Source organism: Heloderma suspectum, chromosome 5 (assembly GCF_057233095.1).
Source record: "Heloderma suspectum isolate Gila_16-S chromosome 5, 16-S_ref, whole genome shotgun sequence".
Classification (NCBI taxonomy): Eukaryota; Metazoa; Chordata; class Lepidosauria; order Squamata; family Helodermatidae; genus Heloderma; species Heloderma suspectum.
The window spans coordinates 230,128,915-230,144,321 of NC_139462.1; the positions used below are offsets into that span (position 1 = coordinate 230,128,915).

At 48.3% G+C, this 15,407-nt stretch overlaps 1 protein-coding gene across 6 annotated transcripts in view; it reads right to left on the reverse strand.

Annotated features, from left to right (window-relative positions):
* CCDC12 (coiled-coil domain containing 12) overlaps positions 1-15,407 on the reverse strand; it is a 51,697-nt gene that overhangs the window by 19,039 nt on the left and 17,251 nt on the right. For all 6 annotated transcript variants that reach the window (XR_014792481.1, XR_014792483.1, XR_014792482.1 and 3 more), the window contains exons 2-3: positions 12,073-12,146; positions 772-851 (exon numbers count right to left, since the gene is read on the reverse strand). Coding sequence is in view for 1 of the 6 variants with exons in the window: in XM_084859492.1 (XP_084715618.1) it covers positions 772-851; positions 12,073-12,146 (154 nt within the window). In the remaining 5 variants the exon portion in view is untranslated. The remainder of the gene's footprint in view (positions 1-771; positions 852-12,072; positions 12,147-15,407) is intronic.

Consider the following 15,407-nt stretch of genomic DNA (forward strand, 5'->3'; position numbering starts at 1 on the left):
CATCCTATTCTTCTGGCATTTGCAGGGGTTTCCCCCCCCTATTCTAAAAGGCTGAAATGCCTCTCCTAAGGCTTAGAGCTGGAGAGAGCAATCCTATGGCTCCTAGACAGAGTCCAGGCATCGGGGGGGGGGGGGATAGGATAGGATTCCTGGATCCAAGGTCAGAGGCAGCGTTCCAGCCTTGGACCCAGGAGTCTGAGCTCCCTCTCTACCCTCTCCCTCTCGCAGCCAGCAGAGATAGAACTGTGCTGGCTGCCTCTCCAAGGTCGCAAAAGTGACCCTGGAGGGAAGGCAGAGGGGGCACGCCCGTGGGCAGGGCGGGGGACAGGGCGGGATTACCCTGTATTCCTAGGCCTCCCCAGCCTCCTTCCCTCCCATCCCCCTCCGCTAGACAGGTGAAAAAGCCCGTCTAACAAAAACAGAGAGAGGGAGGCACATGGAGGCAAAGCTCGCCTCTGCCGCACCTCTTGCTCTGCTCCGGATGGCCGTAAGCCTCCGATTTCAGAGCCTCACGGCCATCCCCATAAGATTGCACCCTTCGGCTAAAATATGCCGGCATTGTTGGTGTTTTGGCCCCTCCCCCTTTGACTTCAGCCCTGCCCTGTTTTCCCATTGGACCCGCCCACCACTTGCATGTGGCCCCCTAGAGCTCCTCTGACACTGAATTCATCGCTCGGGCTCAAAGTGGTTCAATGCCCCTGGACTAGACAGAACCTTTAGTCTGTTTCAGAAGAGCTCTTCTTAGGTGCTTCGTTCTGCAGGAGCACCTACCTGAGGCAGGCTTGGCTTGAGGCACCACCCGTCCCTTGAGCTCTTCGTCTTCCGGAGTGTAATTCCGCAACTTGAGCTCCCTAGAAAGGGAAGGAAGTGAATAGAGAGGCTTCAGCTCTTCCACCTTGCTGCCCAGCTAGAGTACAAGTCACACAAGCAGGTTGCTAGCAAAAAGAGAGTTAGAATATCCCCACCCGCACCCTGTGGCTAGATAATGACAATGAGCCAGACATACCTGATTACACACAGCATCTGGCCCTTCAACAGCAGCTGCAGGAGGAAACGCTGGGCTGTTTGCAACCCCTGCGTGCAATTTGCATTGGATCAGGAAGGAAAGACAGGTTGTGCCTGACACTTCACAGAGCAGCAGCAGAAAAAGAAGGCTGTTTGCAGCACTGGCATGTGCTTGTGTTGCACGCATTTGCCTTGGGTCAGGAGGGGGAGGTCACCCTAGTGATGGGGTCTCCAATGCCCGTGGACACCTTTCCTAATGCCCATCAGGCTCCCTGCCCCTCCTGATTTTTATTTAAGTTATTAAAATAATAATTTTTAAAGGTAAATAATTACCTAAATTATTTTAGGTAATAAATACCTAAATTATAGGTAAATAATTACCTAGGAAGGTGGTGGGCTCTCCCACACTGGAGGCATTCAAGACGAGGCTGGACAGCCATCTGTCGGGGATGCTCTGACTTGGATTCCTGCATTGAGCAGGGGGTTGGACTCGATGGTCTTATGGGCCCCTTCCAACCCTACTATTCTATGATTCTATGATTCTAATTGGGAGACTGGCCTGCTGCAAAGAAAAGTGCTGCCCTCCAGCACATTTATTTGGGTTCAAAATAGTGGTTTTGTGTTTTGGTTCTCAGACTCCACCTCTTCATATAATTAAGTTCTTGGGTAAGTTACTTTTCTTCTAGTCTTATCAGTTTGCCTTCTGGGAAATGGGTGTTTTGCACCTGGCCATGCCTAACATGGCAGCCATTTTGTGAATGGGCAAGCCCCTCCCTCCTATGGAAGCCACTGTGAGGGCACCCATGGCACTCTCTCAAATTTCAAAATGTGCCCACAGACTAAAAAAGGCTTGGGACGCATGGCCTTGTGCTCAGAAGAGGAAAAGGAGAAGCAACAGAAAACAAAGCAGCCAGCAGGAAGGGGACGTAAGAACTGGACTGTGTTTAACATACATCTGTGCCCACCTATCATTCACTAGCATAGAATCATAGAATAGTAGGGTTGGAAAGGGCCTACAAGGCCATCGAGTCCAACCCCCTGCTCAGTGCAGGAATCCAAGTCAGAGCATCCCTGACAGATGGCTGTCCAGCCTCGTCTTGAAAACGAGGCTGGACAGCCATGGCCAACCACAGGGCGGGGGGGGGGCGATGTGGGGCAGAACACTGCCTGCAGATTGACTGAGCATGTCTCTTAATTGCTATCCTTAATAACCTTTGTGTATTCTTGCACTTGAACAACTGAGGTAGCGAATGAAATCCAGGCGTATAGCAGAGCCATGCTTATTTGCTTAGGTGCCCTCCCTCCGTCCTCTTCCCTAACAGCACATATCTCTTCCTATGCATGCTTACGTACCACTGAGTTCAATGAGACTTCCCCCCAGGTAAACGTGCACACAACTGCAGCCAAATCTTCCATGAGCAGGAGTGTTTTGCACCAGTGGAGAATTTGAAGGGCCTCTGAGGCTGCATAACGTCTTGTTCTTTTAGTAGACTTCGTGCTGCAGTGAGAAAGAGCCCTCTTTGCCAGAGCGCCCATTTCTAGGGGTCCCAGACAGCCTCCATCCCAGGAGACCGCCAGTGCTTCTAACACGCAGTAGTATTGTAGTGGAATGAGACTTTACAGCTGGCTAACAGAAAGTCACGGTTGGCTCACTGAGCCCAGAAACGTGTTTGCTGACCCAGGCTACTAGGTCAAGGTTTGGACTCACCAACCTAGCAAGCACGTGGGGAGCCACTTTCCCAGCATGTGGCAAAGTGCCAGGCGTGGAGCTGCTCACGTCCTTCTGTGGCAATGGGAGCAGATGGCAGCCCCAACCCATTTGCAGAGGAAGTGGAACAGGGAAGGCAGTCAGGACTCAGTTCTGGCCGTGTGGCTGTGCCTATTTCGCTAAGCAGGTAGCGACAGAATGTGGAAGCAACCATGAAAGGGCAGCCACCGATACTGGATGAGAAATTGCTGCAACCGTGATTAAACGTCATAGCACGATGGACAGTCCCAGTTTACAGGTTCTACTTTTCTCCCTCTCCCTCTCTCCAAATTTGGGGGGGGGGGAGGAAGCAAAAAGTGAGAAGGGGCCTGCCCCCATACTCTGCATCCGAGGAACTGGCAGGGCTATCCATACTGCACCTGCCCACTTAGTGCTGTGCTCACATTCGGGCCCAAGGTGTCCTTAATCCAAAGCATCATGAGACGGGTTAGACTGTGTGTAGGTGAAGGGAGGGGGAACAGACACAGCTGGCGGGGCGGAAGGGAGACAGGCACGGCGGGCAGAAGGAAAGAGAAGGGGCAGCGGCAGTGGCAGCAGCAAAGGGGGGGGCGCAGTGGCAGCAATGATGGCACGTGCCCTCTCTCACTTCAGGCAGCGGGAGAGCTTGAGCCCGCACTGAACCTTTCCAAACGTGCCACACAGATTGTGGAAAACTGCATTAGAATATTTCTTAGCCATAATATCAGATTAAAAAACAGAGAGCCTAGGGTGGCTATGGAGTTTCAAACCTTAAGAGATTTCTTAAGAATGCTAATGTCTTTTGGGAGGGACACATCTTCACAGTCCTATGCTCATCATCAATAACTATACGTTGCCTCTCTCTCAGCAAAGATTTTTCTTCATTTGGGCTCAGAGTAAAAACTGGCTGGACATGGACCCGCTGTTTAATTTCACAGCAACCTTCCTTGACCTGGTGCCCTCTAGATGTGTTGGACTGCAACTCCCATCATTCCCAGGCTGGGAGTGATGGGAGTTGCAGTCCAACAAATCCGGAGGGCGCCAGGTTGAGGAAGGCTGTTCTACAGCATCAGAACCAAGATAGAAAACAGAAGAACCAGAGAGTGGCTGCCTGCTCTAGATTCGCTCCCGCCAGGCCTTGCAACTTAATACATTTCTTAAGCCTGTCCAAATGAACCAATATGAATCCCTTTTAATTAACCACCAGACACGATGCTCTCTCAGACCTGCCACACGCAATTAGCAAGGCTGGCTGTTACCAGCACGAGGCCCCCAGGAGAGTTCTTGAGATCTGCGGTGTGTCATGTGGGTGGAGGAGGAGAACCAAGCCTCCCACCCTGCATCTAGCATCAGATCCCCTCCCTGAATGTTTGTATGCCGCCCTTCACAACAAGTTAAAAACAGTTTAAAAGGAAATCAGGGATGCTGGGGGCTCAGGTTTCCCAGCAAGACTCCCCATGTGGTTCGCAACAATTTTGTAAGAACAGTATCATCTAAGGCAGCCCTCCTCAACCTGGTGCCGCCCAAGTATTTTGGACCTCAACTCCTAGCACTCCTGACTGTCCATGCTAGCTGGGGCTGGTGGGAGTTGGTCCAAAATATCTGGAGGCACTAGGCTGGAGAAGGCTGACATAAGACATCCATAAAACCAGAATTTTAATCTGTATTTTAATTATTTTCCATTTTTTCCTTCTTTTAACTAAGTGCTCATTACAGATATACAGCAGCTGCCCCCACACCATCAACTTCTCCCTTCCCCTGCCAAGCGCAATTAAAACATCCAACACAACAACAAGTGGCAGAGAGGGGAAGCTCTCTTACTCTTGGGTCTTAATCCCCTCCTGCCATCTCTCTGACCAGGGAGGCCCTCGCAGCAAAGCCTCCTCAATACACAAAGGAGAGAGATTGGGGATGGCTGACCTTCAGGAGTCCAGGGGCTATGTAGGGCTTGCAAAACTTAAAAGCAGCATTCTAAATTGTGCCCAGAAGCCAATGGGTAACTAGTGCAGCTCCTTCACAACCGGTGTATTATTATTAATTACATTTCTATGACGCCCAGTAGCCAAAGCTGTCTGAGTGGTTTACAAAGATGAAAACCATTAAAAGTACAGTATACAGAGATTAAAATCCACTTACATAAAAAACACACAAACAGACAATACACACAAGGGAAAATATATGTAAAACAACTTCAAACAAGCAACTCAAGCAAACAACCATAACCATAAGACAATCCAGGATCGATTAAAACTTATTATAAGCTGTAAAATGCCCGGGGGAAGAGAGGTCTTAACCTGGTGCCGAAAAGGAAGCAAGGTATACATTGTTCCATCCTGCCAGCTGCAGCCCAGACCCTAACCAGGACCAGCTGCGGTTCCTTGGCAGTCCTCAACAGCTGCCCCCACACAGGGCACACTCCAGTCATCTAACTGAGAGGTGCCCAGGGCACATGTATCACAGTGGCCAGGATGGTGGTAGTGCAAAACTGGCACACCAAGCAAAGTTGGAAGTAGGCCATGGCTGCCACCTGAGGACTAAGTCGGGAGACCAGATCCAGGAGAACCTCCAGGCTGCAAATACACCTCTAGCAAAGGCTGCCAAGCAGCTGGACATACAAGGCCTCTAGCAGGCCTGATGCGAGTCTAGATAGACAGTCTCATCTACGAGAACCCGAAGCTGACCTGCCACCGTGTGGCTCCTACTACCTTGCCTAAAGTGAGCAGTTTCATCACTGACCAATAGTTCCTTGGATCTGAAGGGTCTGGGGAGGCCTTTTTCAGGATGGCCACTTTATGATGACCCAGGACCACTCTGTCGGGGGCGGGCAACCTTTTTCAGCCCAAGGGCCAGAAGCCTCCCAGGAGCTGGAGGCCACCAGTGGGTGTGGCCAGAGCCCAAGGTGGGCAGGGCCACCCCACGCTCATGCTCCCCACCCCCATGCACCCCACCCCAGGATTCAGGCGCTTGTCAAGACAGATCCAAGGCCTTATCCACATCCTCCGGCCACCACAATAAACCTGTCTGTGCAAACTCAATGCTGAGGGCAACGCCCCCAGGACAGTTAATGACATCAAGGGTGTGCAAGAAATGTTATCAGCAAAGTGCCTTGAAAGCATGTCACAGGGGACGCCAAGCAGTCTACAGTCTCAGGAGGCAGCCCAGGACTAACAGGGCCATTCACAAGTTGGGAAAGCTCTGTTGGACACTCCTGTGCTGTTACAGCAGTGGCAGAGAAAGATTTACATATTGCCAAGAGGGGCTCTAACCCATGTTCTACTGGTCTCATCCCAAGTTCCACTCCAGCTAGCTGTCATCTCTGCCTCTTCACTAGCTGCAATTCCTCGTTCCACCATGGAAATGGGGAGACTCTCACCCAGCCTTCCCCAACCTGGCACACTCCAGATGTGCTGAACTACAGCTTCTGTCATCCTCCAAGCACCATGGCTGCACATCTGGAGAGTGCCAAGTTACTTATTTGTTTGTTTATATCCCGCTTTTTAATTATCATCTTCCAAAGCAGCTCACCTCAATACACAGAGAGGGAGACCCGGACGTTAGGACAAGACAAACAAGGAAAGAGGGGAAATGAAGAGCAGTCTTTCAAGGTCAGAACAAGGTGGTAAGCTCTAAAAAGGTAAAGGTGTCCCCAACCAGTCGTGTCCAACTCTAGGGTGTGGTGCTCATCTCATTTCTAAGCCGAAGAGCCAGCACTGTCCGAAGATGCTTCTGTGGTCATGTGGCCGGCACGACTGAACACCGAGGTGCACGGAACGCTGTTACCTTTCCCGCCGAAGCGGTACCTATTTATCTACTTGCAATTTCTTGCTTTCGAACTGCTAGGTTGGCAGGAGCTGGGACTGAAGACGGGAGCTCACTCCATCACGCGGCACTCGGGTCTCAAGTTGCTGTCCTGCCGACCTTCCGGTCTGCAGTTCAGCGTCTTAACCACTGAGTTCTAAGTGGGCATTTAAAGACACTTTGGTCCAGGCAGGACTTCCCTTCCTGGTGTTCTTGCTTAGAATCATAGAATAGCAGGATTGGAAGGGGCCTATGAGACCATCGAGTCCAACTCCCTGCTTAATGCAGGAATCCAAGTCAAAGTATCCCTGAGAGATGGCTGTCCAGCCTCGTCTTGAATGCCTCCAGTGCAGAAGAGCCCATCACCTCCCTGTGTAACTGGTTCCATCATCATATTGCTCTAACAGTGAGGAAGTTTTTCGGAATCTGGCTTCCTGTCACTTGAGCCCATTATTCCGTGTCCTGCACTCTGGGATGATCGAGAAGAGATCCTGGCCTTCTTCTCTGTGACAACCTTTCAAGGACTTGAAGAGCGCTATCATATCTCCCCTCAGTCTTCTCTTCTCAAGGCTAAACATGCCCAGTTCTTTCAGTTTCTCCTCATAGGGCTTTGTTTCCAGTCCTCTGGCCATCTTCGTTGGCCTCCTCTGAACCCTCTCCAGTTTGTCTGTGTCCTTCTAAAACCGTGGTACCCAGAACTGGACACAGTACTCCAGATGAGGCCTAACCAGTGCTGAGTAGAGGGGAACTACTACTTCATGTGATTTGGAAGCTACACTTCTATTAATGCAGCCCAAATTGGCATTTCCCTTTTTTGCAGGCACATCACATGGTTGGCTCATATTCAGCTTGTGATCTATAACAATTCCAAGATCCTTCTCACTTGTAGTATTGTTGAGCCAAGTATCCCCCATCTTGTAACTGTGCATTTGGTTTCTTTTTCCTAGGTGCAGAACTTGGCATTTATCCCTATTCAATGTCATTCTGTTGTTTTCTGCCCAGCGCTCCAGTCTATCCAGATCACTTTGAATTTTGTTTCTGTCTTCCAGAGTATTAGCTATCCCACCCAATTTTGTGTCATCTGCAAATCTGATCAGCATTCCCTGCACCTCCTCATACAAGTCATTAATAACAATGTTGAAGTGCACTGGGCCCAGGACTGAGCCCTGCAGTACCCTGCTCGCTACCTCTCCTTGGTTTGAGAAGACCCCATTGATAAGCACTCTTGGAGTCCGATTCTGTAGCCAACTGTGGATCCACCGGATCGTTGTTTCATCTAGCCCACTTTGAGCTAGTTTGCTCATCAGGATATCATGGGGCACTTTGTCGAAAATGTTGCTGAAGTCAAGGTATATGATGTCCACAGCATTCCCATGGTCCACAAGGGAGGTGACCTGATCCAAAAATGAGATCAGATTCATCTGGCAGGATTTGTTCTTGACAAATCCATGTTGGCTTCGAGTAATCACTGCATTGTTTTCAAGGTGCTTACAGATGGATTGCATGATCATCTGCTCCAGAATTTTCCCAGGGATTGATGTCAGACTGACTGGTCTGTAGTTCCCAAATTCTTCCTTTCTGCCCTTTTTGAAGATAGGGACATTAGCCCTCCTCCAGTCATCTGGCACTTCAATCGTCCTCCATGATTTCTCAACGGTAATGGACAGTGGTTCTGAGAGTTCTTCTGCCAGTTCCTTTATTACTCTAGGATGCAGTTCATCTGGCCCTGGAGATTTGAACTCATTCAAAGTAAGTAGGTGTTCCTTGACCATATGCCTATCGATCTCAAGCTGCAATCCTGCCCCTTCAGCCTGTACTTCGCCTTTGCCAGGGCGTTCATAGACCCTCTTTTGGGAGAAGACTGAGCCAAAGTAGGAATTGAGCACTTCAGTCTTTTCTTTGTCATCTGTTATCATTTTGCCATCCTTACTTAATAGGTGAACCACCATTTCTTTCCTCTGTCTTTTACTATGCACGTAGCTGAAGAAAGCCTTTTTGTTGTTTTTAGCATCCCTCGCTAACCTCAGCTCATTCTTTAGCCTTCCTGACACCATCCCTGCAATTCTGTGCTACCTGCCTGTACTCTTCCTTCGTAGCTTGGCCTTCCTTCCACTTCCTATATATATCCTTTTTTGTTTTCAGATCATCTCTAAGCTTTTTGTGAAGCCACACTGGCTTCTTCTGTTGTCTTCTATCTTTTTTTCTTGTTGGAATTGTTTGTAATTGTGCCTTGAGAATTTCCTTTTTTAAAAACTCCCACCCATCTTGGACTTCTTTTTCTCATTGGAGTCGCTTGCCATGGGACCTTACATATCATTGTTCTACGTTTATTAAAATTGGCTTTCCTAAAATCCAGGATACACGTTTGGCTACACTCAGCTTTTGCGTCCTTTAGGACCAAGGACTCAAGTATAACATGATCACTTCCCCCAGAGTTCCCGTTAACTGTTACTTGATCCACTAAGTCATCTCTGTCGGTTAGGATCAAGTCAAAGATAGCCGATCCTCTAGTTCCTTCCTCCACTTTCTGTAGGAGGAAGTTATCAGCAACACAAGTCAGGAATTTCTTGGAGAGGCCATATTTTGCAGAATTTGTCTCCCAACAAATATCAGGGAAACTGAAGTCCCCCATCACTACTACATCATGCCTCCTTGAAACATTGGCTATTTGCTTTTCAAAAGTTTCATCCTCGTCTTCTCCTTGATTGGGTGGCCGGTAGTAGACTCCAACCACCAGGTTCCTTTTATTCTTTGCTCCATTTATTTTAACCCAGATGCTCTTGATGGGGCTACCAAGCTCATCCTCCTGTATTTCTGTGCAGAGATATTTATTTTTTAACATATAGTGTGACTCCACCTCCCTTTCTGTTCCTTCTGTTGTTTTTGAACAAGTTATATCCTTCAATTGCTGTATTCCAATCACGGGAGTCATCCCAGCAAGTGTCAGTTATACCCATCAAGTCATAATTACCCTCTCATATTAAAAGTTCAAGTTAGTTCTTTTTGTTTTCCATAGTCTGGGCATTAGTATATAGACATCGAAGACCTTGCGCTTTATAGTCTGGCTTTCTTCCTACATGTTTCTGAAGACTATTATTGGGTGTTATTAGAGCTGTCCTCTCCGTTGTGGTGCATAAGCCTTTGTCCATTGTTACCCCCAACTTTACCTCTCCCTCCCCCATAGGTTTCAGTTCAAAGCCCTCCTGATGAAGTTCTTCATGCTGTGGCCAAACACATTCTTCCCATCCTTTGTGAGGTGCAACCCGTCCCTTGCCAACAGCCCATCTTCCAGGAGTATAGCCCGTGGTCCCAGAATCCAAATCTCTCTCATCGGCACCACCTTCGTAGCCAGTCATTCACCTGGAGTATTTTTCGTTCCCTTTCTATCCCTCTTCTAACTACTGGAAGGATGGATGAGAAAACTATCTGGGCCTCAAAGTTCTTGAGTTTCCTTCCCAAAGCTTCAAAGTCTGACGTGATTTCTTCGTAGCTCTGCTTGGCGGTACCATTTGTTCCCACATGGATGAGAAGAAAGGGATACCTGTCAGTGGGCTTTATGAGTGTAGGCAACCCTTCAGTCATGTCTCTAATCCGTCCTCCTGGGAGACAGCATACCTGGCGAGTCCACAGGTCTTCGCGACATACTTGGGTTTCGATCCCATGCAACAAGGAGTCTCCCACTACTACTACTCTTCTTCTTCTTGTAGGCCTGGGTTTCATTGCCTCTGCTTGACTGACCTTCGGCCTCTTGCTCGCTCTCCCACGGGTTCCTCTGTAATTCTGCCCCTGCAGGCTATCCTCCAGTCTCATCCTCAAGTACCTGAAAACAGTCCCATAGCTCCACTGCTTCCAATGCTGCAGAGTGGCTTCTAGTTCTTCTGCTCCTAACTGTCACTCTTTTCCAAGGAGTACCCTCTACTTCATTTTTCTGCACCTCAGCATTTTCCTCTTCTTTCTCAGCTTGCTGTTGCACTTCTAACTCCTGTATTTCGCTTTGCTGCTGTAGTTCCACCGTTCTGTCCAAAAACTCTTTGTTTTCTCTTATTCCCTGGAGGGTCAACACTCGCCACTCCCGTCCTCTTACTTTTGCTTCCAACAGCATGATCAACTTGCACCTGTCACAGGTGTAGGCCATGTTGATCTCAGGCAAGAAAACAAACATTGCACAGACCTTGCCAGTCACCACCACTGGAGAGTCTTTTCCTTCCATAGTCTCTATTCCCTTTTTGTTTCTAGGTTTGTCACTGCACTGGAATAGCCTGTGCTTTGTCCTCTGCTCACTGGAGGTTAACAACAGAGTCTCAATAAAAAAAATTGTTAGGGACCTCCCCCTTGACCTCCCCTGCCAAACTCCTGTTTGTGCTCCCTGTTTGCTCACTCTCCGAGAGCTTGCTTGCTTGTGTAGCTTCTAGGACCAGCTGGAGCAGCTTCATCTGCTCTGCTCAGTTAGGAAGCAGCCAGTGAATGAGGCTCCTGTTCCTTTGGCCAATGGATGGGGCCAGGGCGTTCTTTCCTTCTTACCTCTGCAGTCCCAAGGCAACTGTTGGTTTGTGGGGAAGAACTGCACTAGCCAGTGGGAGAGGATGCCTCAGAGAAAATATCGAGGATCTGTGTCAATGTTATGTCAGAATTCAGAGAAGAAATGGAGCAAAGGGAGGGAAAGGATATTACACAGGGAATGGAGACCAGGAGTGTATTAAATTACCTGCAAAGAGTGTTGTGATCACCTTGCCGTTAGCTGTGGGAACCAGATGGAGACAGAATTATATGGAAAAATATTAGAAATATGTTGTTAAGGTCCTCTCACGTAACCTTGCAAAATGTGTGTTGGAGATGGATTAGGACTGGCAATGCAGGATTAGAATAGAATATTTGAAATTGCTAGGCACCAGAACCTTTTGAGCAGCCAGTATCAAGTTCATGGGCAACTAGGTGCCTGGATTTTTCCAGTGTGGCAATGTGTTCAGATTGTAGCACACTGTGTTAGGAAAGCATTTCTAACTGGAAGAACCTTCAAGCAACAGAACACGTAGCATCAGGGAAGTAATGGAATCTCCATCGTTGGATGTTTTTAAAGAAGAAGAGCAGTGACTCAGTCCTCTGTCATGGTATTTTCATTCGCAGGCCCAGTTAGGCAACCCAAATGTATGTACTTTTCCAGCTCAACATTTCTACAATTCCGTCTTATGTTATGCAGATAAGACACCAGCTTGCCTCTTGGGTCTCTGTTTTACAGGACACTCCACTAGTTAGCCTTAATCAGCAGAAACAGAGAATGCAATATCAGAGTCATTCATTATTTACCCCCCTCGGGATCATGTAACATGCCATCTCGCAGCACACTTACCTTGTACACAGTAACAGGAAAGGCTAGTACCCCATTATAAACAAGCTGGCCTTTCCTTTCTGAGCAGGAGGGAACAGACAGTCCAGCTCCTGGCTCCCAATTTGCTAACAGCGATTTGCAAGAAGCCCATGTTAACATCTATACTGGATCACAAAGCCAGGATACTGCTTAAGTCATGGATGAACCATCTACGTACTTATGCTTTCCTGTCTCTTCCTCTTCATTGTCGCTTCTGAACTGCTTGACCTCTGGTGCACCATGGTCTTTATTCTGTGGGAGAGACAGAAAAGAAAAAACATTTGGGTAAATGAAGCACCCATCAAGCCTGAAGGTTTGCTAGCTTGGCATAGCAAGGCGAGAACTGGGCCAAGGCAAGAACAGCATGTAAATGATGTCGCAGGCCACAACTCCACATCCAGGACTGTGTTTGGGCTTAATCTTATTTCACTCTAGACTGCTCCCCCTGCAATTTCCCACTGTGACCTGCCTACACAAGAGAAATGGAAGAGGCAAAAAACAGCAAAAGGAAAATGAATTAGCTCCATGACTGCTGCTGGGTCGTGCACAGCAGTAATGCTTTCATTACCGCTGTTGCCTAAACTGGTTCAAAGCAAGCAACAAGCTGGGAGGAATACTAAACAGAGGTCCTGTTTCAGATAGGACATTTTATTGAAACGATTTTTAAAACAGTGATCCCTAGACCACAGCCAGGGGTCTGAGTTGCATTGTCAGGTGATAGAAGAGAGAGGGGAATACTGAAACTGTTCCTGGAACATGATGAGTGCCAGAAGAAAACCTGGCCCCTTCTGTACTCCAGAGCAACTGCGATGGACACACAGGATGAAGAAAGAGAGGACGCATGGCCAAGCTGCAGGGAGAGCTTGCACCATACTTGGTGTCTGTAGAGCTGCCTAAGAATGTAGAAGGAAAGGGCTTTTGTTTTTGGAAGACTTAAGCAGCCTCGCGCAAAGCTATCAAATGTGAGAAAATGAGCAAGAGCAAGTAAACTAGAAAAGGGTGCTCCATACAACTAGGTATAAGAATTGTTATTTGATTTGATATGCCAGGTGTCAACAAACAGAGGACTACCGCCTGGAAGTGCAGGACTTCATTTTCCTGTTTCTATAAGGCATTTGCTATTCCTGATTGGCCCCAGGCTAGTCTTCCAATTAACCAGGAACCCCACACAACCTTCTTCAGTCATGCTAGCACCAGTGCTAGAAATTTTCCTGGCAATCTGCTACCAGCAAGTCGGGATGCCTTTGGCCAGACCTGCTTCCCATCCCTTTCCTTCAGCTCCTGCCCTTCACCTCAGCCTGGTACCCCAAGACACTAACCTCCAACTCAACCACAGTCCTTTTCTTGCCTAGAACATCAATACTAGAGGTTCAATCCAGTGGGTTGGGTTCTTGACAGTCCTACCGCTCAAGAAAGTGCCTTAGCATACTTGCCAAGCAGTTTTTAGAAGACTGATATGTGCACACTGCTTGCATACATGAGACATGCATTCATTGGGACCCAAAAGGCTTCTATGTTCTGCGGTGGCTTCCATCATTTCCTCTGACATAAGACATCAATACCCATGTCAGAAAGATCATGTCAATCCAATGTGGGTGCAGGAAGGAGGTTCTATTTTTGGTACAAGTGGGTGGGAAGCAAACCATGGAGGATTTGTCTGATTTTTCCCATAACGTAGTGAGGAATACAAGAGGAAGCCAGTGCTGACAGCAGAGGCCTGATGTATTGTTCTTCAAATCCCGGGAAGCTGACTGCCCCACTGGGCTCCAGCTAAAGCTTCTGGATAGCCAAAGGACAGACCCACACAGAGCAGGAGCTCAGCTGAGGTTATGAAGGGGACTATTTTGACACAGCACATGCCATCCCTGCACACATCAGCAGTAAATGGCCATCAAGCTCATCTAGGCTATGCAGTGAATCAGAGCAAAACATGCCATCCCACACATTGGCTTTCTGAACCATGCTTGAAACTTTGGCCACTAATCGACACAGGAGAACCAGTCCCAACTTCAGGGATTTTTCTGCCCAGCTCCTGGTGTTTTACTTTCCCCACGCACCCCGCCTCCCCAGCCCTCTTTTTTTCTTTTGAACAACACTGTCAGTTCTGCCAGCCATCTGGGATCTTTTATCAGACTGATGAATCTGTAAAGCAAGCAAACTGAAGAGTGACGCTGCTGCATTTGTGGGCAGACAGAGGGCAGCAAAGTCCCATCTGGCCACAGTACCCCAAACAGATGGCAGGTGGCGACACAAGAGCCAACCACATGCTTGGAGGCGGAGCCAAATGCATGCTGGGATCCTTCCAGATAACTGGCTCCGCTCGGCCCATGAACCAGACCCAGCACCTGACAAATTTGACCCAAGAACCCAGCAGATCCTGAACAGCAAGATCAGTTTCCTAAACCCTCATTATCCCTACAGGAAGAGGAGCATCCTCTCCTCTTCCACCTATATGGAAAGGTGTTTCTATTGCCCATCTGCTAATACAGGATGTGTACTGATGTACTTATTTTCTTAGGGGAGAGGAGGCAATGATCATACAGCACTGATTACATGTGGTAAACTTGGGGGGCTTGGATTTGGGGAATGCTGATTCATTGACCCACAAGCTTAAGCCAGCCTTCATATCCTTCTCCATTCCTACAGTACTAGGATACCCCTCTTGAAGCAGGGTACCCAAGAAGATGAAAAGCAGAGTGAGTCTCTCAGGCTGCTTCTAACTTCCCTGGGCATCCAAAAGTCAAAGAAGGATCATCCAGCCCCCCCGCTCCCAAACCTCTGAAATGTGCAAAGGACTCTCTGGTAACCCACCAGACAGAGGATCAGCTGTTGGACTGGCTGGAAAAATTCCAGGCACCTGGAAATTTGACAAATGTGATTATGAATTTGAAATCTTTTCTTCCCAATCTCTGCAGGGAAGTTGCTTGCAAAATGGATGGCAGTGCCTGAAAAATTTGTCTGGGATTTGAATTTTGTTTCCACAGCTCCGCTGTAGGGGCATGCAGGACTTAAAGATCTTTCAGAAATCCCTGTCTGCCTGAAGAAAATGTGTTTATCTCCTCAGCTGGCTTCCAGGGGCCAGCTTGCCCAAGAGCGTGTCTGAAAGCTACTGTAGCCCCTGCCGCTCGCTCCTTATTGAAGTCGTAATCCGTGTTCAGTCGCAGCAAGTTGCTATGGAAATGACAGAAATCGCAGCCTGAATATTACAACTTCACACAGGAAAAACAAACAGGCCGGGGGGCGGGGGTGGCAGGAGGACAGACTCCTACACCCAAATATACTTCAGTGCTTCCACAAACCCCAAATCAATAAACAAGCTGCTCCTTTCTGCTGAGTGAATACAGGCACTCACATTAGTGACAAAGAATGGGCATACTTTGGTTGGAAAAGGGAAGAGGGCAGCAGCAGTTCTACAAATCCCAACAAATGGTGAAGATTAAACAAAAGTGAAGAAAAAGCTAGCAAAGTACCCCTGCTTGGTCCCTATGCCCCCGAAGCAACAAGTGGCCCCAA